This window comes from Canis lupus, chromosome 9 (assembly GCF_048164855.1).
Source record: "Canis lupus baileyi chromosome 9, mCanLup2.hap1, whole genome shotgun sequence".
In the NCBI taxonomy this organism is placed as follows: Eukaryota; Metazoa; Chordata; class Mammalia; order Carnivora; family Canidae; genus Canis; species Canis lupus.
Window position 1 is genome coordinate 11390499 of NC_132846.1, and position 21759 is coordinate 11412257.

The 21759-nt window shown below is 37.3% G+C and overlaps 2 protein-coding genes and 1 long non-coding RNA gene across 11 annotated transcripts in view; 1 reads left to right on the top strand and 2 right to left on the bottom strand.

Moving 5' to 3' along the window:
* Positions 1-1391: 1391 nt before the first annotated feature.
* Positions 1392-7971, bottom strand: LOC140639772 (uncharacterized). The gene is made up of 2 exons (XR_012036402.1): positions 3059-7971; positions 1392-2855 (listed from the first exon to the last, which is right to left on the bottom strand). It is a non-coding gene; the product is annotated as an uncharacterized lncRNA (long non-coding RNA).
* The window catches only part of G2E3 (G2/M-phase specific E3 ubiquitin protein ligase), a 54566-nt gene continuing 35854 nt past the window's right edge, over positions 3048-21759 (top strand). The window contains exons 1-4 of one of the 7 annotated variants that reach the window (XM_072838108.1): positions 3066-3197; positions 12182-12306; positions 16751-16842; positions 17505-17545. In XM_072838108.1, the coding sequence (XP_072694209.1) occupies positions 16781-16842; positions 17505-17545 (103 nt within the window). In that variant the 5' untranslated portion in view covers positions 3066-3197; positions 12182-12306; positions 16751-16780. Of the gene's footprint in view, positions 3198-3485; positions 3620-12181; positions 12307-14462; positions 14568-16750; positions 16843-17504; positions 17546-21759 lie in introns of those variants that run through there. The other 6 variants (XM_072838113.1, XM_072838109.1, XM_072838112.1 and 3 more) reach the window with 6 other exon arrangements.
* The window catches only part of LOC140639771 (large ribosomal subunit protein eL31-like), a 32099-nt gene continuing 19296 nt past the window's right edge, over positions 8957-21759 (bottom strand). Inside the window, exons 1-2 of one of the 3 annotated variants that reach the window (XM_072838123.1) lie at positions 13003-14378; positions 8957-9417 (exon numbers count right to left, since the gene is read on the bottom strand). In XM_072838123.1, coding sequence (XP_072694224.1) covers positions 9029-9417; positions 13003-13093 — 480 coding nt within the window. In that variant the 5' untranslated portion in view covers positions 13094-14378 and the 3' untranslated portion in view covers positions 8957-9028. Of the gene's footprint in view, positions 9418-13002; positions 14379-21759 lie in introns of those variants that run through there. The other 2 variants (XM_072838124.1, XM_072838125.1) reach the window with 2 other exon arrangements.

Below are 21759 nucleotides of genomic sequence, written 5' to 3' on the forward strand. Positions count from 1 at the left end.
ATGTATTTATCTTTTTTATGCTAATTTTTTCATTACTACTCCTTGATCATAGTAGCTTTTTGTGAAGTTCTATTATCTAGTAAGACACATTGCCTACTCCCAGCCTCTGCTAATCTTATTCTAAACCATTCTTATTTATCTTCCATTTGCAGACATTAAAATCACTTGTTTCCAATGACAATGTTTTTTACATATCCTATACTTTAAACAAATTTATTTCTAGGTATTTTATTGTTCTTGTCAGTAATGTTGCTTGTGATAAGAACCTTTCAAAGTAAGTTCTAGGAGCTCTACTGCCAAGGCACTTTTGTATAGGCTCTTGTGGGTGAACTGATGACCATTGGTCCCAGAAGGTGTTTTTGTCTTGTGTCTGTAGTACGAGGAGTGAACAGAAGGAAGAAAGCAGGGAAGAGAAGGTTATATTATCTATGATTAAAATTTTCTATGGATTCAGTTCTCAGTTCAGATTACTGAGGGGTTATCAGAAACTAAGACTTTTTTGTGTGTTTCTTCAGTTTTTGCAGCTTTTAGTAGGTGGAATACTCATATCAATGCATTTTACTGAATTTAAAACTTTTTTAGCTCTCTGAATGCTGGTTTGATGGCCAGATTTGTTAGATTTAAATATATCTTGCAGGGAATATTTTCTTTAAAATGTTAAGTTTGCAGTTACTCAGGTTCCTGGATTTAGTCAGTGGGTATTTATTGCAGTGGGTATTTGTTAATGAAATGCCACAACATTACTTGAATACTGCCTGTATTCAAATTCATTTATATTCACTCTTTGTGAGGGGAGCAAGGAGTAACAGTTTAAAAAGTGCAAATAACCTGATATTCCACTCAATAAACACTAGCCATAGACAATTTATACAATCAAGCCTGGCTAGTCCTATGGGAAAAAATATGTCAGTGTCTTTAAGGGACCTTCTACTGGGGATGAGAAATCAGTATCACTGGTCTGACTGATGGCAGGGCTGCCATCATCAATATCTTGGTGGAAGAAATTGAAGACTTTATTGAGAGTCCAAAAAGAAGAACTGAGTAAGGAAAACTTAGAGGACAAACATTTAAATAAAACATTAGAACAAAACAAAACGTATGCCTATACAGTTGTATAAAAAATCATATTTTTATTATATTTTATAGTTGTCTTGGGGACTTTTCAAGGGCAATTTGAGTATTTAACTTTCGTTTGCTGATTAACTTGAGAATTTCATTCATGTGAGGGATGAAATTTAATGGTGCGAAGGTGCCAAGAATGATGAGAGACACAGGAAAATACATGACATCCTTTCCGCCTTGAAAGAACCCGAAGGAGCAATATATTTAATGGGGCCACATTAGAAGTGTGGCGACATTAAATAATGCAACATATCATGAATGACAAAATGTGTGATCAAACCATTACCATATAATTGTTGAAGGAATGTATGAATGAATGGACACAGACTATTCAAACATTATACCTTTATACATTTATTAAACGATACTGTATCTAGAATACATTCGATTTCTAACAACCTTCATTTACAAAACACAATTGCAAGAGTAAAACACGTTATTATTTTTAAAATTCAGCTGGTTAAAAGGCAAAAAATAAAAAGCTTCTTCACATCCCCATTCATCAATCTACCAGAGAAATAAATTTTTACAGTTTACTATCCATCTAGAAATTCTGTATACCATGCACATACTTTTTTTTTTTCTTTAAGGATTTTATTTATTCATGAGAATACACAGAGGGGAGGCGGGGGCGGCCAGAGACACAGGCAGAGGGAGAAGCAGGCTCCATGCAGGGAGCCCGAGTCTCCAGGATCACGCCCTGGGCTGAAGGCGGCGCTAAACCGCTGAGCCACCCGGGGCTGCCCGTACACATACTTGAAAAGGATACAATGTAGAGTCCTTCTGCAGTGGATTTTTTTTTTCATTATTTCATTTGAGTACCTACCGCTATACGTCATTATTTTTAGCGCCTGTACAATGTCAGTGTATTAGATCCTAAAGTATCATAACTCATTTAATCATTTTCTTATCGAGAGACACAGGTTATTTCCTATTCTCTATTGTTCAAAGAGTACGCTTGTTAATAGCTTTACACTCTCTCCTGTCGGATTATCCGTACGATAAATCCATAGAAATCTAATCTTTCAAATTGCAGTCTTGACAGAGGCTGAAGGCGTTCTGGCTTGGTTTGAAATGATGTTTTTAAGTTAAATCAGTACTATTAGATGTGAGGATGATCCGGTGGCCACCTCAGAATCAGAGTAGTTTAGCTTCCTGGGGGGGGGGGGGGGGGGGGGGAGGTGCTAAAACACATCCGACCTCTCCTTTCCTTTCTTAGAGCTCCCAGATGTGTCCCTTCGGAAGCGGTCGTTGGGAAAGGAAAATGACACTGTTGTGCTCAGAGTCTCCCAGGACAACTACGTAATAATCACGTAAAACAGTCTCGATTATTATCAGAGGGGCCCAAAGATTCGTCGCTTTCCGACACCCGCCCTCCTTGCCCTCGTGTATTTTATCTGGGACCAGGCACGAGTTCGCCACCCCGCATCTTCGACTGTGGTTCGAACCAGTGTGCCTGGCGCCCTTGGCTTTTTGTCTCCCCGAAACGGGGGGTGGGGGGGCGACAGAGGTCAGACGTCCCGACTGCGCCGGGATCGAGGAGCGTCCAGGGAAAGCAGGTTTGCGCAGAGTTTGCTGCTTCCTCCGCCGCAGCCGTGGTTCACGCGAGAGCGGCGCGGGGGGTAAAAGCGTCAGGGGTCCCTGAAGGAGTGACGGGCGTCGGCGCGCCTCTGTCCGTTCCAGAAACCAGGGGATCCTCTCCAGTCACCGGGCAGGAGCACCGACTCTGGGACCTGTCCAGGAAGCACACAGACAAGGGACACTGCAGCGGAGGCGGCGCGGCACAGGCGACCCCCGCCCCCGGGGGCAGAGCGGGGGTCGCGGGGGTCGCGGGGGTCGAGGGGGTCGCGGGGCCCCTCCCCCTCCCGCGCCGCCCGCGCCGCCCGCGCCGCCGGCGCCGCCGGCTCCCACCGCGGGGGGGCGGAGCTTAGCGCACCTTCCGGATTGCAGGCGGAAGTGGACGAATTTGAATCTTGTGGGCCGTTGCATGGGGCTGCTCGCCGTCGGCTTTGCGGCTCGGCGAAAGGAGGGCAAGGTGACACGGCCTTTCGGGAACCTCCGCCCGGCGCTCCTGGGTGAGTGGATGAGGAACGGGAAGAAACTATAGAGTTTCCCAGGGAGAGAGTTCGAACGTGGGACGGGGCAGGGCTCGAGAGGCGGGAGCGTGTAGCGGAGGCCTCGGAGCGCCCTCGCGGACGTCGGGTGGCGGAGCCGGGCTCGCAGACGTGGAGGAGTCGCCCGGGGCGCTGGGAAGCGTCTCCCGGGCGGGCGCCCACGACCAGCGCGGAGCACCGAGGGCTCCTCGGCGCCCCCGGCCCCGAGGTTAAGCCTCGTTTAATCCGCCCTTCCGGTCGGTTTCGTATTCCCGCCAATGCGACTCGGAACGCTGAAGCTGTAACAGTACTTGGGTCTAACTGCGAAAGCGTTCCCGCAGGCAGGAGAACCTTCCTTTATGAAAGATGGAAGGCTGGGGGCAGGTTAAGAGCGAGGCGACGCGGTACGTGGCTCCAGAGTTCCTCTTAGGGAAGTGACAGTCTTCGAAATGCCCGGTGGGGATTTAAACTGAAATCTGAGTATCCTTTGTGTTGAAAACCCGGATATTTTTCTTTCACGATTTTTCTTGTGCCGCGAAAATCCGAGACTCCTGTAGGAACCGCGGTGCTCCCCGGAGGTCTTGGTTTTCCCTAACAATAGGGGTAAGGTTTGGGGAGTCGCACGAGTCGGCCTTTTCACCTCCTCCTCTCGCTGGCCAGCTGGGTCATTGTGCGGTCTTTGTGGAAGCGCTCCACCAACGCTTCCGGGACTCGGGCGGGTTTTGTTTTGTTGTTTGTTGTATTTATTTTTAGTGATGAACTGCCTCAAATATCAAATTGTCTGACCCCATAGCAAAGTCTGCCTTCTGGAACAGCTTAAATGCGTACGCTACAGCTAAAATATAAATGAGTTTAAATGTATAGAGATTTTCTATTTTGCCTTATGGAAGACTGTCAGATTAATAGTGTGCTGTTTTATAGGAACTGATACTTTATGTTCCTTTTAAGATTTTAACACCAGGGTATCATACCATGGAAATTGCACAAATATCTTTTAAAAACTAGGCATTCCTTCTTCCTTTACTGTCTGCTCCTACTCTCACGTCCCTGCTAGTGAACTTTTGTTTCATTATTAGCCAGGAAAAATAGGTTTAAGTATTCAGTATTTCTGATTGTTGAGATTTAAATATTTGTGTGAGATTGCAGCAAAAGCATTAGCTGTACTTTCCTAAGAATTGCAGACAGCTGTTCTCATTTTATGGAAACTACCAGCAAATAGTAATTAAAAAAAAAAAAATAGTCTCTACATTTTAATCTGTTTCTTGCCCGTACTTGGACTTTCTTCATTGAATTTCTGCTCTCTCTACGTAAATCATTAGCGAATTTCAAATTTTAATGTGTATACATTATCTCGAAGGGTTTAAGTGCTGATTCCTACACTTCAAATCGCATAGATTCTGGGCCCCTTAAGTCTGCAGGAGGAGGAATCTGTAAACTTAATTGGAAGGTTAGAACATTTGACAAGAGTTTTTTTGTTTTGTTTTGTTTTGGTTCTGTTTTTTAAAAGATTTATTTGTTTATTTGAAAGAAAGAAAGTCCCAAGCAGACTTCATGCCCAGTACAGAGCCTGTGGAGGGGCTGGATCTCCCTACCCAGGAGATCACCACCACCGGAGACCAAGAGTTGGCAGCTCAACCAAGTGCTCCACCTTGGCGCCCCTTGACAAGAGTTTTTAAGAGCACTGGCTTGATCTTTCCTATAGATACATAATGATACACTGTTAAGGGCATGGAACTGGAGTCAGATTGCCTCAGTTCGAATTCCATCTCCACCAGTTGGTAGCTGTGTGACCCAAGGAAGCTGTTTTACCTTCCTGTGTTTCAAATTCCTGACCTGTATAATGGAGTGATAAACAATACCTGCCTTGTAGGATTATTGTGCGAGTCAAATGATGCCACACATATAAAAATCTTAGAATACTGTGTGACACATAGTAAATGATTCATATATCTCCAATTATATTGAGTTATTAAGCATTGGACAAACCACATTACATACATTATCTCAATCTTCACATATAGCACTGCAATATAAAATAGATAAAACAGAGGTCAAGAAGGTTGTCACACAACTACCAAAATGTTTGAACCAGGTTCAGCAACTAGATGTGTTCAGAAAGTTTATGCCTCTTTTTAAATTATTATTATATTAAATAATACTTCCTGCTTTTCTCTGCAGTCTATCCTTTCAAATGTTGCCTCTTAAAAATCTCTGATGGCTCCTCCAATATAATTCGGATTTCTCAACTTTTTTCCCTTCCTTTCTCTTCTCTTCTCTTCTTTCCTTTCCTTTCCTTTCCTTTCCTTTCCTTTCCTTTCCTTTCCTTTCCTTTCCTTTTTTCTTTTCTTTTCTTTTCTTTTCTTTTCTTTTCTTTTCTTTTCTTTTCTTTTCTTTTCTTTCTTAACAAAGCCCTTGTCAATTTGGTTCCAACCTCTGTTTGCAGGCATCAACTTCATAATATTCCACTACTCTTTTCCAACCTGTGATGTTCTATCCATATTGCTACCATTATCCAAATCTGTTCTCTCTCACTTTTATATACACTTAGCCACCAACATTTTATGTCCCTTTAAGATTTTACCCAGTGGGTTTCCAATACTTTCCTAGACTTCCCCAGGTGGAGTTCTTCCTGTCCTGCATGGGGCTCCCTGCAGGGAGCCTGCTTCTCACTCTGCCTGTGTCTCTGCCTCTCTCTCTCTCTCTCTCTGTCTCTCAAGAATAAACAAATAAAATCTTAAAAAAATTTTTTATCTTGTGGAATTTTTTTATTATAAGAATAATAAATGTTTAGTATAATTAGGTAATTAACTTTGTAATAGGGAAGTACATATAAGAATATTCATTTCTATGTTAATTCAATTCTAAATTAAAATATTGGAGAGTTAAAAAATAGCAAAATTTGCCTTTCCTTTTGAGTTTGAATGGCTGTTACTTGATGTTTTTGACCATAACCTTTTCCTTAAAAAGCTGCCCCAAAATAGACATCATTTTAAATGCCATTGGGCAGGGTTTGGTAAAAGGAGCTTATGATCCTAATATGCTCCCTCCCATTCCATACACCTTCTCCAGCCAAAGTAGTACCAGGTATTTGAATCTGAGCTGAATATCTAGACCATTCGCATTATTTCTTCTTGAATTTTGGAATTGGGATACCAAAAACTATTAGAGCTAAGCCAGAAAGGTCTTTATATCCCTGAGATCACAGTGAAATCATGAAGAAACAAAAAAAATGTGGCATACGGAGCCAATGACAGTGGGGTATGGCAACCTGTTTTCCAGAGATTAATTATAAAAGTCAGCAAAACTTATAACATTATTGCTTTCCCTTTTTGGTTTTTTGTTAAGACTGTATTTTTTTTAGTGCAGTTTTAGGTTCACAGCAAAATTGGCGGGAAAAATAATAGTGATTTCCTCCACATATGCATAGCGTCTCCTATTATCTCTATACCCCACTAGAGTGATACATTTGTTGAACCTACATTGACACATTATAAGCACTCGAAGTTCACAGTTGAAGTTAGAGTTCACCTTTCATTTTGTACATTGTTTAGGTTTAGACAAATGGATGACAGGTGTCCATCTATGGTATCATACAGAGTATTTTCACTGTTCTTTTTTTTAATTTTTTTTTTTATTTATTATTTATGATAGTCACACACACAGAGAGAGAGGCAGAGACACAGGCAGAGGGAGAAGCAGGCTCCATGCACCGGGAGCCTGACATGGGACTCGATCCCGGGTCTCCAGGATCGCGCCCTGGGCCAAAGGCAGGCGCCAAACCGCTGTGCCACCCAGGGATCCCAGCATCCCTCAAATTTTGATAAGTTGTGTTTTCCTTTTTATTTAGTTCAAAATATGTTTTATTTTTTCTTGAGATTTCTCCTTTGACTCTTGTGTTACTTAAAAATGCGTTAAGTCTCCACATATCTTTCACATTTTCCAGCTATCTTTCTTTTATTGATTTCTAGTTTAATTCCATTGTGGTCCGAGAGCAGACATTGTGTGATTTCGATTTTAAATTTGTTAAGGACTGTTTTATGGCCTAGTATATGGTCTGTCCTGGCAAATGCTCTGTGTAAGCATGATAAGAATCTGCATTCTGTTGTTATTGGATAAAGTAGTCTATTATATATAGTAGTTTGATGATGATGTTGAGTTTAGCTGTCAACTCAGTTCCTTGCTAATTTTCTGCCTACTAGGTCCATTTCTGATAGTTGTTAAGGTCTTGTTTATCTTTGCAATTCTATTAGTTTTTGCCTCCCATAGTTTGCTTTACATAGTTTAACACAGTTACACATAGTTGTTAGGCATATACATAATAAGTACTGTTAAATCTTCTTGGGGAGTTGACTCTGTTATCATTATTTAATGCCCTATTTATCCTTTATAATTTCCTTGTTTTAAAGTCTGCTGTCTCAAATTAATATATCTACTTCTGCTTTCTTCTGATTAGTGGTAGCATGTTAAATTTTTCTCCATTTATGTTTAACTTATATTTAAAGTGGATTTTTTTTGTAGAAAACATATAGTTGGGTCTTATTTTTAATCTACTCTGCCAAATATGTCTTTTAATTGGTACATTTAGACCATTGACATTCAGCATGACTGTTGATATAGTTGGATTCATGTCTGCCATATTTGTTATGTTTCTATTTGTTACCCTTGTTTTTTGCTTCTTTTTGTCTCTATTCTTTTTCTGCCTTTTATAGTTTTAATGGAGCATTTTACATGATTTTATTTTTTTCCTTAGCATATCAGCAATATTTCCTTCCTAACTTTTTTTAGTGGTTACGTTGGATTTTGCAATATGCATTTACAACCTAATATCGTAATTGAGTATGTTGTTGCTATTATTATTTTGAACAACTGTTTGTTAGATCAATTAAGAATAAGAAAAATAAAAGTTTTTAAATTATATTCACATTCAGTAGTCTTCTTTATGTAGATCTGAATTGCTGAATATTATCTTCTCTTTCAAGAACTTCTTTTAACATTTCTTGGAAGACAGGTCTACTGGCAACAAATTCAGTGTTTGAGAAGATCTTTGCTTTTTCACTTTTTTTTTTTTTAAGAGAGAGAGAGAGAGTGTGTGCGTGTAGGGGTGAAGGTAGAGGGAGTGGGGGAGAGAGAGAATCCCAACCAGGCTCCATGCCCTCACAGAGCCTGATGCACAACCCTGAAATTGTGACCTGAACTAAAATCGAGTCAGATGCTTAACAGATTGAACACCTAAATGCCCCTTCTTTTTCATTTTTGAAGGATAATTTTGTAGGATACAGAATTTTAGATTGGAACTTTTTTCCCTCAACATTTTAAGTATTTCAGTGTACTCTTCTTGCTTGCATGGTTTCTGAGGAAATATCATTGAATTCCTTCCTTTGTTCCTCTATAGGTAAGGTTTTTTCCTCCCTCTTTCAGGTTTTTTTTTTTAGATTTCATTTATTCATGAGAGACACAAAGAGTGAGGTAGAGACATAGGCAAAAGGAGAAACAGTCTGTCTACTGGGAGCCTGATATGGGACTTGATCCCAGGACTCTAGGACCATGACCTGAGCCAAAGGCAGGCAGACACTCAACCCCTGAGCCATCCAAGTACCCCTCAGAGTTTTTTCCTTATCTTTGATTTTCTGTAGTTTAAAATGATATGCTGAGGTATAGTTTTTTTTTTTGTCATTTATTCTGCTTGGTGTTCTCTGAACTTGGTGGATCTGTGGTTTGAAGTTTGACAGTGATTTGTCTAAATTGTCTTTAAAATTTTTTTTAATTAAAAAAAATTTTTTTGCAGTTTTATACCTTTATTTGACAATCAGCGATTAGTTCTGATCCACATTAACAGTCTGTAGATTTTTGAAAGTGGTGACAGGTACGTAGGTAACCAGCATGCAGAGCTTGTTTGGTGAATCTTCATCCTCGTTACGTTTTCTGGACAACTGCACATGGATACGGTATGGAACATTCCTTATTCCTTTGGCCCAGACAGCTTTGTTGAGCCTGGTGTCAATGTGCACATCTGGAGTTCCCATCTCCTTCATGGCAAATTTCTGGATCTCTTTGAGTGCCCGAGGGGCACGCTTCTTGAAACCCACTCCATGGATGCGTGTGAGAATGTTGATGGTGTATTCTCTGGTCACTACCTCGTTGATGGCAGAACGGCCCTCCTTCTTCTCGCCACCCTTCTTTGCGGGAGCCATTCTGCCAGGCCCTAGTTGGAAAGGAAGTAAAAAAAATTTTTAATGAGTTATTTATTTGAGAGAGAGATAGAGATTGTGACAGAGATAATGAGCAGGGAGCTCCCCACTCAGCAGGGAGCCTGATACTGGGCTTATTCACAGGACCTTTGGATCATGACCTGAGCTGAAGGCAGACACTTAACCAGCTGAACCACCCAGGTGTCCCTAACTTTTATTTTTTAATTAGGTAAGCTTTATGCCCAGCATGGAGCTTGAATTCATGACCTCAAGATCAAGAGTCAGTCACATGCTCTACCATCTGAGCCAGCCAGGCACCCGCCATTAAATTGTTTCAAGAATTTCTTCTGTTCTTTTCTTTCTTCTGGTATTCCCAAAATGTTTATGTTACACCTTCTGTAGTTGTCCTGAGGTCCTTGAATATTTTGTTCTGTTTGGGTTTTTTTTTTTCCTTTTCAGTATTTATTTATTCTCTTTGTTCATTTTTCAAAGTATCTGTTGAGATGTCTTCAAGCTCAGAGATTCTTTCCTCAGCCATGTCCAGTCTACCTGGAATCTCCTCAAAGGTATTCTTCATTTCTGTTACAATGTGTTTGATCTCTAGCATTTCTCTTGATGCCTGCTTGGAATTTCCATCTTCTTACATTGCCATCTGTTCCTGTACTGTGTACTTGATCTGTTAGAGCCCTTAGCATATTAATCATAGTTGTTTGCAATTCCCAGTGTGATAATTCCAACATTCTTGCCATGTCTGGTTTGGATGCTTGCTCTGTCTTCAAATTGTGCCTTTTGCCACAATGATTTGTAATTTTTTCTGGACAGCCATACTGGGTAAAGAAATTGTTGTAAAAAGGCCTTTGGTAATGTGGTGGTGAGGTGTGGTGGAAGGGTGAAGGGGAAGAGTTCAGCAGTCCTCTGATTAGATCTTCGCCTTTTCATGAGCTATGTCTGTGGTTGGTGAACTTACAAGTATTTCTCAGCTTCCCTCGCATACTCCCTTACATGGGATAGGATGGCTAGAGTACCTTGGAGTCAGTTATTTCCCTGACTCCAGGTCAGGTGATGCTCTGGCTAACTAGTTTCTCCTTTGGGCAGGCCTTATTACGAACAGAGTGTTTTGACATGTTTCAAAATGGTACCTTTCTCCCCTCCTCCTGCCAGAATGACAAGATTTTTCTCTGATGTTTACTGTGGGATCCTCTAGTCAAGATCTTGGTCAAGTTCCTGGTGATAAATCTCAAAAATATGGTAGAAAGTCCCCCTGAAGTTTTTAACTCTCAAAATTGTTCACACTGAGCCTCTAGCCGTTAGTCGATTACAGTTCAGGTTTTCCTATTCCAGAACTGGATCCAGCAGTGGTTCCAGCTGATTAAGTCTCTGCTGAAGTAAGCTGTGACTCCTGTGCTCACTTATCTCTCCATTCTTGGGGGCAGTGGTTTGTCTGGTGTCCCTCCCTCCTACTGATCCAAAAAAGGTTGATTTTTCAGTCTTTTCAACCTGTATTGTTAGGATGGAGTGGGGACTTAGAAGCTTCTTACATGCTTTTTTAAGCAATTCTTTTCTTTTTAATTTAAACAAATCACCTATTTTTAATGAAAGTATTAACTTTATGTATCTTTCTAGTGGTAGAGTTGTATAGAACAAAATTCACCCATTTATGGGTACAGTTTAGTTTTAATAAATGTATTCCATTATATGCATATATCACAATTTATTTTATCCATTGTCTGTTGATAGGCAATTGAGTTACGGTTTTTGGCTATAAAAGTAGGACTTTTTTTAGCCACTATGGACTTCTGTGTACAATGCACATGTCTCTGTTACTATTGGCTGCATCATATGATTGGTATACATTTAACTTTAGTGAAGTAAAACTCATAAAATTAACCATTTTAACTACTTAATGATATTTAATACATTTACAGTGTTGTACAATCACCATCACTTCGATCTAGTTTCAAAATATTGTATGACCCCTAAAGGAAAACTCATAACCATTAGGCAATCGTTCCATATTTTCTATTCCCCCCAGATCCTGGAAACCACAAATTTCTGTCTCTCTGGATTTACCTATTCTGATTATTTCATATAGATGGGATTATATATGTGACCCTTGAGTCTGCCCTCTTTCACGTAGCTTGTTTCTAAGATTCATCCAGGTTGTAGCATTTATCAGTGCTTCATCCTTTTTTATAGCTATGGATATATACCACATTTTGTATACCATCAGTTAAATGGACAAATGAGTCCTTTCTATTTTTTAGCTATTATGAATAGTACTGTTATTAACATTTGTGTACAAGTTTTTGTTTGAAAATCTTTCAATTCTTTTTGGATAAATACATAGTATAATTGCTGGGTGATATAGTAGTTCTACATGTGGATGTGTTGAGCAGCTGCCAGACTATTTTCCATAGTAGATGCTCCACTTTACATTCCCATAAGCAATGTATGAGGTTTCCAATTTCTCTATATTCTTGTTTTTTAAATTAAATCACTTGAGTGGGCATCAACTGGTATCTCATTGTTTAAATTTGCATATTACTAATAATTAATGATGTTGAGCATCTCTTCAGGTGCGTATTGTTTATATAAATATTTTCTTTGGAGAAATGTCTATTCAGACCATTTGCCTGTTTTTAAATTTGGTTGTTTTGTTGATGAGTTCTAAAAGTTTCTTACATATTTCTGGATTTTTGCTCTTTATTAGGTATATGATTTCCAAAGATTTTCTCCCATTTTGTGAATTGTCTTCTCTCTCTCTCTCTTTTATTAAAGATTTTATTTATTTATTCATGAGAGATATAGGCTCCCTGTCAGGAGCCTGATGCCAGGACTCAATCTCAGGACCCCAGGATCGTGACCTGAGCCAAAGGCAGATGCTTAACCACTGAGCCACCCAGGTGCCCTTTTTACTCTCTTTATTGTGTAGTGCCAGTTATTTTTTTCTTTTTGTGTGTGTGTGTGTATGTTTTGGTTTTGTTGTTATTTTGTTTGTTTGCTTATGGTTTTGGTGTCATACATAAGAAACCATTGCTAAATCCAAGCTCATGAAGATTTACATAACCCTATGTTTTCCTCCAAGATTTTTACTATGTATTAAGTCTTCAATCTGTTTTTTTTTTTAATTTTTATTTATTTATGATAGTCACACAGAGAGAGAGAGAGAGAGAGAGGCAGAGACACAGGCAGAGGGAGAAGCAGGCTCCATGCACTAGGAGCCTGACGTGGGATTCGATCCCGGGTCTCCAGGATCGCGCCCTGGGCCAAAGGCAGGCGCTAAACCGCTGCGCCACCCAGGGATCCCCTTCAATCTGTTTTTAGTTAATTTTTGTATATAGCGAAGATAGGGATCCAACTTCATTGCTTTGCATGTGGCTACCCAGTTGTCCCAGTACCATTTGTTGAACAAACTATTCTTTCCCTATTGAATAGTCATGGCACCCTTGTCAAAAAATAATTGGTCACAGATGTATGGCTTTATTTCTGTACTTTTATTTTCACTTGATCTATATGTTTATACTCATGCCAGTACTAACCTTTTTCAATTACTATAATTTTGTGGTAAGTGTCCAAATTAGGAAGTATGAATTACTCACTTTTTATTTTTTGAATCCAGAGTTCCTTGCAATTCGTATGTGGAGAGACACTCCACATTTTGTGTTTTTTTTCCAGCTTTCCTTCTTTCATTTGCTTTTCAGCCTTGTTCTATTTCTTTTCTAAAATATATGTTCAACTCCCAAACTCATTTTATGAGGCCAGCATTACCCTGATACCAAAGCCAGATAAGGGCACTACAAGAAAAGAAAACTACAGGCCAATATCCCTGATGAATGTAGAGAAAAAATTCTCAACAAGGTACTATCAAACCAAATTTAACAGCACATTAAATGATCATAATACCACATGTTCCAGTAGTTCCGCATCTGGGTATTTGCCCAAAGAAAATGAAAACACCTTATTCCAAAAGATACCTGTGTCCCTATGTTTATTGAATTATTTGAAAGATGTGAAAGCAACCTAAGTGTCCCTCTATAAATAAATAGGAAAAGAAGATATGATGTGTGTATATATACACATTGGAATATTACTCTGAATTTTAAAAGAATGAAATCTTGCCATTTGTGACATGTCAACTCTACTTCAATTAAGAAGAAAGGATCATATGCCACCATCAAGTGGAATTCATTCCCAGATGCAAGGATGGTGCAGTCTATGCAAATCAATAAATATGACACATCATTTTAATAGAATGAGAAATAAGCATCAAATGGTCCTATCAATAGATCCAGATAAGGCATTTAAGAGAATTCAACATCCTTTCATGATAAAAATTCTCAAGAAATTGATACAAGAGGAACATATCTCGACATATTAAAGGCCAAACATGACAAGCCCACAGCTAACATACTGAATGGTAAAAGGTTGAAAGCTTTTCCTGTAATATCAGGAATAAAACAGAAGATGCCCATTATCACCATTCCTATGTAACATGGGTAGAATTCTTAGCCTGAGCAGTCAGGCAAGAAAAAGAAATAAAAGGCATCCAGATCAGAAGGGAAGAAGTAAAATTGTCTATTTGTAGATGACACAATCTTATATACTGAAAATCCTAAAAATCTCACCAAAAAGCTTTTATAAAAGCAATCTGGATATAACAAGGGAATTTGGCTTACTTTATTGTATTAATTATCTGTTGCTGTGTATAACAAATCATCCAAAACTTGGTGACTTAGAAAAACAAACATTATCTGACAGTTTCTGTGGGTCAGAAATTTAGCAGCAACTTAACTGTGTGGTTTTGGTTTAGGCTTTCCCATGAAGTTTCTCTCAGATTGCTAGTCTTTAGTCATATGAAGGTATTTTAATTGGGATTGGAGGATTTGCTTCTAAAATGGCTCACTCAAATGGCTATGGATAAGTGCCTCATTTCCTTGGTAAGTGGGCCTTTCCAAGGAGCATCTTCAAAATCTCTATGACTTTGCAGCTAGCTTTAACCATGATAGAGAATACGGAGGAAGTCACAGTGCCTTTTATGACCTAGTCATGCATTGTCATTTCTGCCAGACTTTTTGGTAGAAACAAATTACTAAGCGTGGCCACAATCAAGGAGGGGGAAATCAGGCTTCCCCTTTTGAAAGTATCACTGACTGATCAAGTGGAGGTAAGCAGTGGAAGAGACTCAGAATACCTCTTGACAGTGGCTTCTTGGAACTCTTTAGTAAATTGTTCATGGTGTCTTAAGTTTGGTATTATTTAGAAGACCAAGTCTTAAGACTTGGGCTATTATTGAGACATATATTTACATAACATTGTTTTATTCTTTCCACTTAGAAAGTCTCAAAGTTCATGCACTGGTAGGAAAACATGATAAAATTAATTAAAAATATGTGAATAATCTTTTTTTTTTTTTTAGGTTTGTTTTGGATACTGTTTGAAATAAAGCAATTATCAATCAGGCTTAAGAAAAAAGTTTTATTTCAGTTCCTGAGGATTAGGAAGAGGCTAATGTCAGCTGGTCAAAAGTATGAATTACGCACTGTCTTTAGAACATCAATTTGGGAGAAAAAAAAAAAAAGAACATCAATTTGGGGATAGCTTTTAATTTTGATAATTTTAAGCTTAGAGAAAAAATACAAGAATAGTATACAGAACTCCTGAATAATTTTCAGCAATTGTTTGTTTTCTGTCATTTGCCTAACCATTTTTTTCTCCTAATATCTAAAAGTCAGCCTAAAACCATAGGAACATGTCTCAACATATTAAAGGCATGGTGCCACCCAGGCACTCCTATTGCTAAGTAGTATTGTATTTTATCAATAAACTGCAGTTTGTTTATCCATTTTCTTAGTGGTGAACTACTGGGTTTTCAGCTTTGGAGTATCATGAAGAAGGTTGCTATGAACATTCTTGAATAAGGTTTCTGTCTATATATGTTTTTATTTCTTTTGAATAAATAACTAGAGGTGAAATTCTTGAATCAAACGTATGGGTATACGTTTAACCTTAAAGTGTCAGAACTCTATTTTACATTTCCACCAACAATTTAGGTGAGTGTCTCAGTTGATTCATATCCTTTCCAGTGTTTGATGTTGATAGTCTTCTTAATCTTAGCCATTATTTTGGGTATGAAATGGTCTGTCATAGTAGTTTTAATCTTTTTTTTTTAAATATTTTATTTTTAGGGGTACCTGGGTAGCTCAGTTGATTAAGCATCTGCCTTTGGCTCAGGTCATGATCCCAGGGACCTGGGATTGGCCCGAGTGGGGCTCCCTGCTGAGGAGGATGTCTGCTTCTCCCTCTCCCTCTGCCCCTCCACCTCCCTCATGAACAGAGATCTCTCTGTTCTCTTTCAAATAAATAAAATCTTTAAAAAGTTTTTATTCTTAAGTAATCTCTAAACCCAGTGTTGGGGTTCAAACTTATAACCCTGAGATCAAGAGTTACATGCTCTACTGACTGAGCCAGCCAACAGCACCATGCTGTTGAGCAACTTTTCATGTGTTTATTAACCATTCACATATCTTCCTTTATGAAGTGTCCATTCATATTTTTTGCCCAATTTTTTTTATTGGATTGTTTGCTTTATATTTATTGAGTTGTTGGAGTTCTTTATATATTCAATGTACAAGTCTTTGCCAGACACATCTTTTATGAATACTTTCTCCCAGTCTGTGGCATGCATATTTACTCTTAATTATATCTTTTGATGAGTGGAAGCTTTTAATTTTTATGTAGTATAATTTACTTATTCTGGTAAAAGTTTTGTAATTGTACCTTTTACAGTTAGGTCTGTAATCCACTTGAAACTAGAATTTTCATGGTGTGAAGTTTGGATCAAGGTTCATTTGTTTTCCATATGGATATCCAATTTTTCCAGCAGTGTTTGTTAAAAAGATTTTTCTTTTCCCCATTGATTGCTTTGTTACCTTTGTTGAAAATCAAATGACTGGAAAATATTTTTCTTGGCTTTCTAGTTTTGTTCCATTGGTCTATGTGGAATTGTGTATACTAATATACTTTGGAAAACTACATAAAGTGCTTATTAGATATTGGCATACATAGGATAAACCTTTCCTATACATGTTTTGCTAGCATTGGAGATCTTTCTTATAATCAACTTCTAGCTAATGAATGACATTTGGAGGCTTTTCAGCATGATTCTCTACATACTCCTATGGTACTTTTCCCCATCATGTAAGGTTGATGTTCACTTTTAATTCTTTTATATTTATTTTTAACTATGAGAAAGCTCATTTAGGGCAGAATTCTGAGAGTAGGAATAACAAAAATATTTAGACACCTTTTTTTTTTTAAGGTAAACGTAATTATCTTACAAATATCTAGGCAGAACTTCATCACAGTGTCCACCAAGAGATGCCTTGGGTCCTTGCAGTGAGAAGGAGAAGAGGAGGAGAAGATGTAACCACATACAAAATGTAATTTAGAACCTTGCCCATCATATCAGTATCTCTGGAATAAGTGCCGGTCCTATTCAAATATTTATTAACACTGTGCTGAATGATACAGAATTTTACCCTTGGGGAGTTTGCCAGTGTAGCTGAAGAATTTAAAAAATTCAAATAAACATAATACAAAGTAATATGTGATAATGTTTGCATTAAGGTCATTGGTAAAATTTAAAATATTTTTATTATAGTTGTTTGTGTTGTGGACCTGAATCATTATTCTGAATTATAATTTTAAGTTTTAGGTTAATGTAATTACAATAGGGTTTTGTTTTGTTTTTTTAAAATATTCAAATGTCCAGCTGGAAATTTGAAAATTTAGACTATTGTATCTTTTTGGTGCATTATAGGATATCCTGTGATGACCTCTTTCCACTAAATGCCAGTAGTCATCTTAATCTTTTTGACAACTAAAAAACATTCCCTTCAATTTTAACAATGTTCCCAGACTTTAACTTGCTTGTTGAAAACTAATGCTTTTAGATGTGTGAAAGATAAGGAAATTAAGTACTACGGAAAGAAATAATTATGCAACTTATTTGTAATTTTGCAGTGACTAAATTTTATTAAAGTGGATAATTTGAAGCTTTAGAAATTAAGATGGCTATATTGTATGTTCTTATTTCTCCTAGTAAAATGAATGAAAATAAACCTGGTGCCTCACAGAATCTTGGTAAGTAAAATATTTAAGACATTTTCAAAGCTAATTTAAAATATTAAGATATTTTACTCTTGCTTTTTTATTACAATAAAACTTTTTGGAATGTTGACTGAAGGGGCACCTAGGTGGGTCAGTGGTTGAGCTTCTGCCTTTGGTTCAGGTCCTGATCCCAAGGTCCTGGGATCGAGTACCACATCAGGCTCCCTGTGGTGAGCCTGCTTCTCCCTCTGCCTATGTCTCTGCCTCTCTCTGTCTCTCTCATGAATAAATAAAATCTTTAAAAAAAAAAAAAAAAGAATGCTGACTCAAAAAGTAGGAATGAGTTCCTTGATCCATGCTTTGTTCATACATCTGTATACAAAAGTATAATATTATGTGTATTCATTTCAACAAAAATCTGTTGTAAGAGGACAGTTTGCCAAATTTTTTTTGTATCCTCTATATGTATTTTTCAGATATGCTTTGTATCTGAATAAAACAGCATTATTTATTTAATAAACATTTTTTTTCATCTTTTTGTATGACTTTCTTACATAAGGAAAAATGCAGGTGAGACCATTTTAAACACAAAACTTAATATGAAAAGGAAAACTTATCTGAAGGTGCTCATAACAATATCAAATAGATTCAGAGACCTTTGTCTTTGTTGATTTCTTCATTTATAGTTTGTACAGTATATGTTAATTTGCTAACATGGAATGTGAGAAATTTAAATTCTTATTTTATACTCTTCTGCCACTACTCCCCTCATCTATCCTCTTTTTAAGATTTATTTTTTTATTCCTTCACAAATTAAAATATTACACTTAAAACTATCTTAACCTTCACTGATAGAGAATTATTTGTTAACTCTTTATCATCTCTCCATCATACTGGATGAGGAAATTTGTGCTCTTACTTCTCCCTCTGCTTTGCTTTTCTGCTTTTACCTAGCAGCTTCTATCAACTGTGCTAATTGTTCTGAAACTTAGTAATTCATGGACTACCTTCATATATTTGTGGACTGCAAACACTACCTTTACTGTTATTTACTTAATATTTTACCTAAGATTGGCTCAGTTTTTTACTTATATGAATGTGTTTATATCATTATTTTAATACAACCAGTATGATTTGCCATAGTTAAAAGGTGATCTTAATACAATGAAGTCAGAACAATGTTACTGAATTTTAAATATTAAAATTAAAAAACAACTAAGTGCAAATACAAACAAAAGCAGTCTACTTAAAAAAGCATGCCTGTCTATTTTGTATCCAGTGTCTCCATATACTGGGTGAAGGGAGGAAGGGAACAAATGGAAAAGCTGCTGGTCCACAGCATAATAGCAAATGCAGCTCCATCCAGCGCTCATCATGAGTACTTCTGTTCTTCTGTTCTGTAGTCTCAGCTAATTCATTATATTCCTTTTCCCCTTGATAGTTGCATGTACACTAGACGATCTACAGAACTAGAACTAAAAATATAGGCACTGGAGATGAAGGAATTAAGATGAGAGCTGCTGGTATAAGATGTCCAGTAAACAAATGGCAATTTGCTGGAGTTGATGTGGTCAGAAAGAAAAGGAGTTGAAATCTTTTGAAAGATTGACGAAAGGGCTTTCGTTTGTGGCTTATCTTATTAACCTGTAGTGAGGGAGGGCAAATATAGAGGAGGTATTTTACAACATTAAATATTATTAGCTCATGACGTTTTTTTCCAGTCCTGGAATCATTTTGTGAGTAGCTTGTTAACGAACATACCATTTCATGTATAACATCCATTCTTGATTACATGTATTAGTTAAAGGTAAATAAGACTAACTGCTAAATAGGTAAATGCCCAGGTCTTACTGGTTTAGCACAACAAAAGTTTATTACTTCCTTATGTTACTATTCAGTGTGTGGTTTGGTTAGGGGAGTTGGAATAGATGGGGAGTTTCTGCTCCATGCAGAGATTCAAGCTCCTTTCATCTTGTATTGGTTTGCTGCCTTGAGATTCTCAGTCTTTTCTCTTCAGCTAGTGATTTTCTTATTGTTTTATTTGTATGTTATTAGAAATTTTCTGTACAAGTAAATATCATAAGTTAGAAAAATAATGTTTATTCAGTTATATGTAGCTGTCATACATTTTAATTATATTTGTCACTTTTCCAAGGTTACACGGCAAGAATGTAGTGCTGAGATTTTAACTCAGATCTCCCTGACTCTACAGTTTGCCTTTTTAAAATTATTATTGTGGTAAAATACACATAACATAAAATTCACCATTTTAACTATCTTAAAGTGTACAATTTCGTGGCATTTAGTACATTCACAATGTTGTAAAACCATCACCAGTATCTAGTTCTAAGATATTTTCATCATCCTCAGAGGAAACTACCCATTAGGCAGTCACTTTTCATTTCCCTTCTCCTTGGTCCTTGGAAGCCACCAATCTGCTTTTTTGTCTGTCTTCTGTGAATTTACCTATTCTCGATAATGTGATCTATTTATATGGAGTCATATAGTATGTGACCTCTTGTACTTGGCTTTTACCTTCTTTTACTTAGCATAATGTTTCTAGGCTCATCCATGTTGTAGTATGTATCAGTACTTCATTTCTTTTTATAGCTGAATAATATTCCATTGTATGGATATAACATTAATTTATCCATTCATCAATGGACATTTGGTTTGTTTTTCCTTTTCAGCTATTGAGAACAGTGCTATTATTAATATTAGCGTACAAGTACTTGTTTGAACATAATTTTCAGTTCTTTGTCATATGCTACACAGTGGAATTGTTGGGTCATATGGTAACTATGTTACACGTTTTTGAGGAACTGTCAAATTATTTTTCCTAAGTCACTGTACCATTTTACATTTCCACCAGCAGTGTAAAAGGATTCCTATTTTTCCAGATCCTTGCCAACATTTGTTAATTTTTGACATTTTAATTGTAGCCATCCTAATGGATGTGAAGTGGTATCTCATTATGGTTTTGATTTGCATTAACCTGATGATTAATGATGCTAAATATCTTTTAAAATGCTTATTGGCTATTTATGTATCTTCTTTGGAAAAATGTTTATTTGGATCATTGCTCCATATTGTTGAGTTATAAGAATTTCTTATGCATTCTGGACACTTGTTGAGTTATAAGACTGTTGTTTTTGAGTTTTGAGAATTTCTTTTGTTGAGTTATAAGAATTTCTTATGCATTCTGGACACTAGACCTTTAACATGTGTATGGTTTCTAAATACATACTCCCATTCTGTAGATTGTCTTTATACTTTCTTTAGTGTGCTTTGATACACCAAAGTTTAAAACTTAGTTTGAATCCAATTTATCTATTTTTTTCCCATTTTTACTTTGCTCTGGGTTTCATGTAAACGCTAAGAAACCAATCCAAGGTTATAAAGCTTTGCCCCTATATTTTCTCCTAAGAGTTTAGTTTTGATGCTTACATTTAGGTCTTTAAAATGTGTTTTCTTAAAGATTGATTGATTTGAGAGAGAACGTAGGAGAATGCAAGCTGGGGGAGGGACAGAGAGAATCTTAAGCAGACTCCCCTGCTGAGCACGAGCTTGACGTGGGGCATGATCCCAGGATCCCAAGATCATAACCTGAGCAGAAATCAAGAGTCAGACACTTAACTGACTTAACCACCCAGGCACGCCATCTATAATCTGTTTTAATTTTTGTATATGGTGGCAGGTAGGGTTTCAGTTTCATTACCTTGCATGAAGAGACTATATTTTCCCCAGTGAATGACCTTGGTTGGCATCCTTGTTGAAAATTAATGTCTATAGATATATAGATTTTTTTCCTGGACTCCTCCCCCACCATTGATCTGTATCACTGTTCTTATGCCACTACAACACTATTTTGATTTCTGTAGCTTTTGCCTAAGTTTTGAATTTTCTTTCTTTTCTAGATCAATCTGGCTAAAGTTTTCTTAGTTTTGTTGATCTTTTCAGAAAACCAACTTTGGTTTTTATTTTCTATTGTTTTTCTGTTTTCAATTTCATTTATGCTATAGTCTTTATTTTTTCCTTCTGCTAGCTTTTGGCTAAATATGCTTTTATTTTTCTAGTTCTTTAAGGTTAAAATTGTTATTGATTTTTGGGGGCCTTTCTTTTTTCATATTGGCTTATATGAGGATCAGCCAGAGGTGAAAACTTAAGTGTTTCTGGGGTCTTTTCTGAGCATGCATCCAGTCTTGACCATGTGTGTCCTCCAGATTCCCTGGTATCTTTGGGAGCTT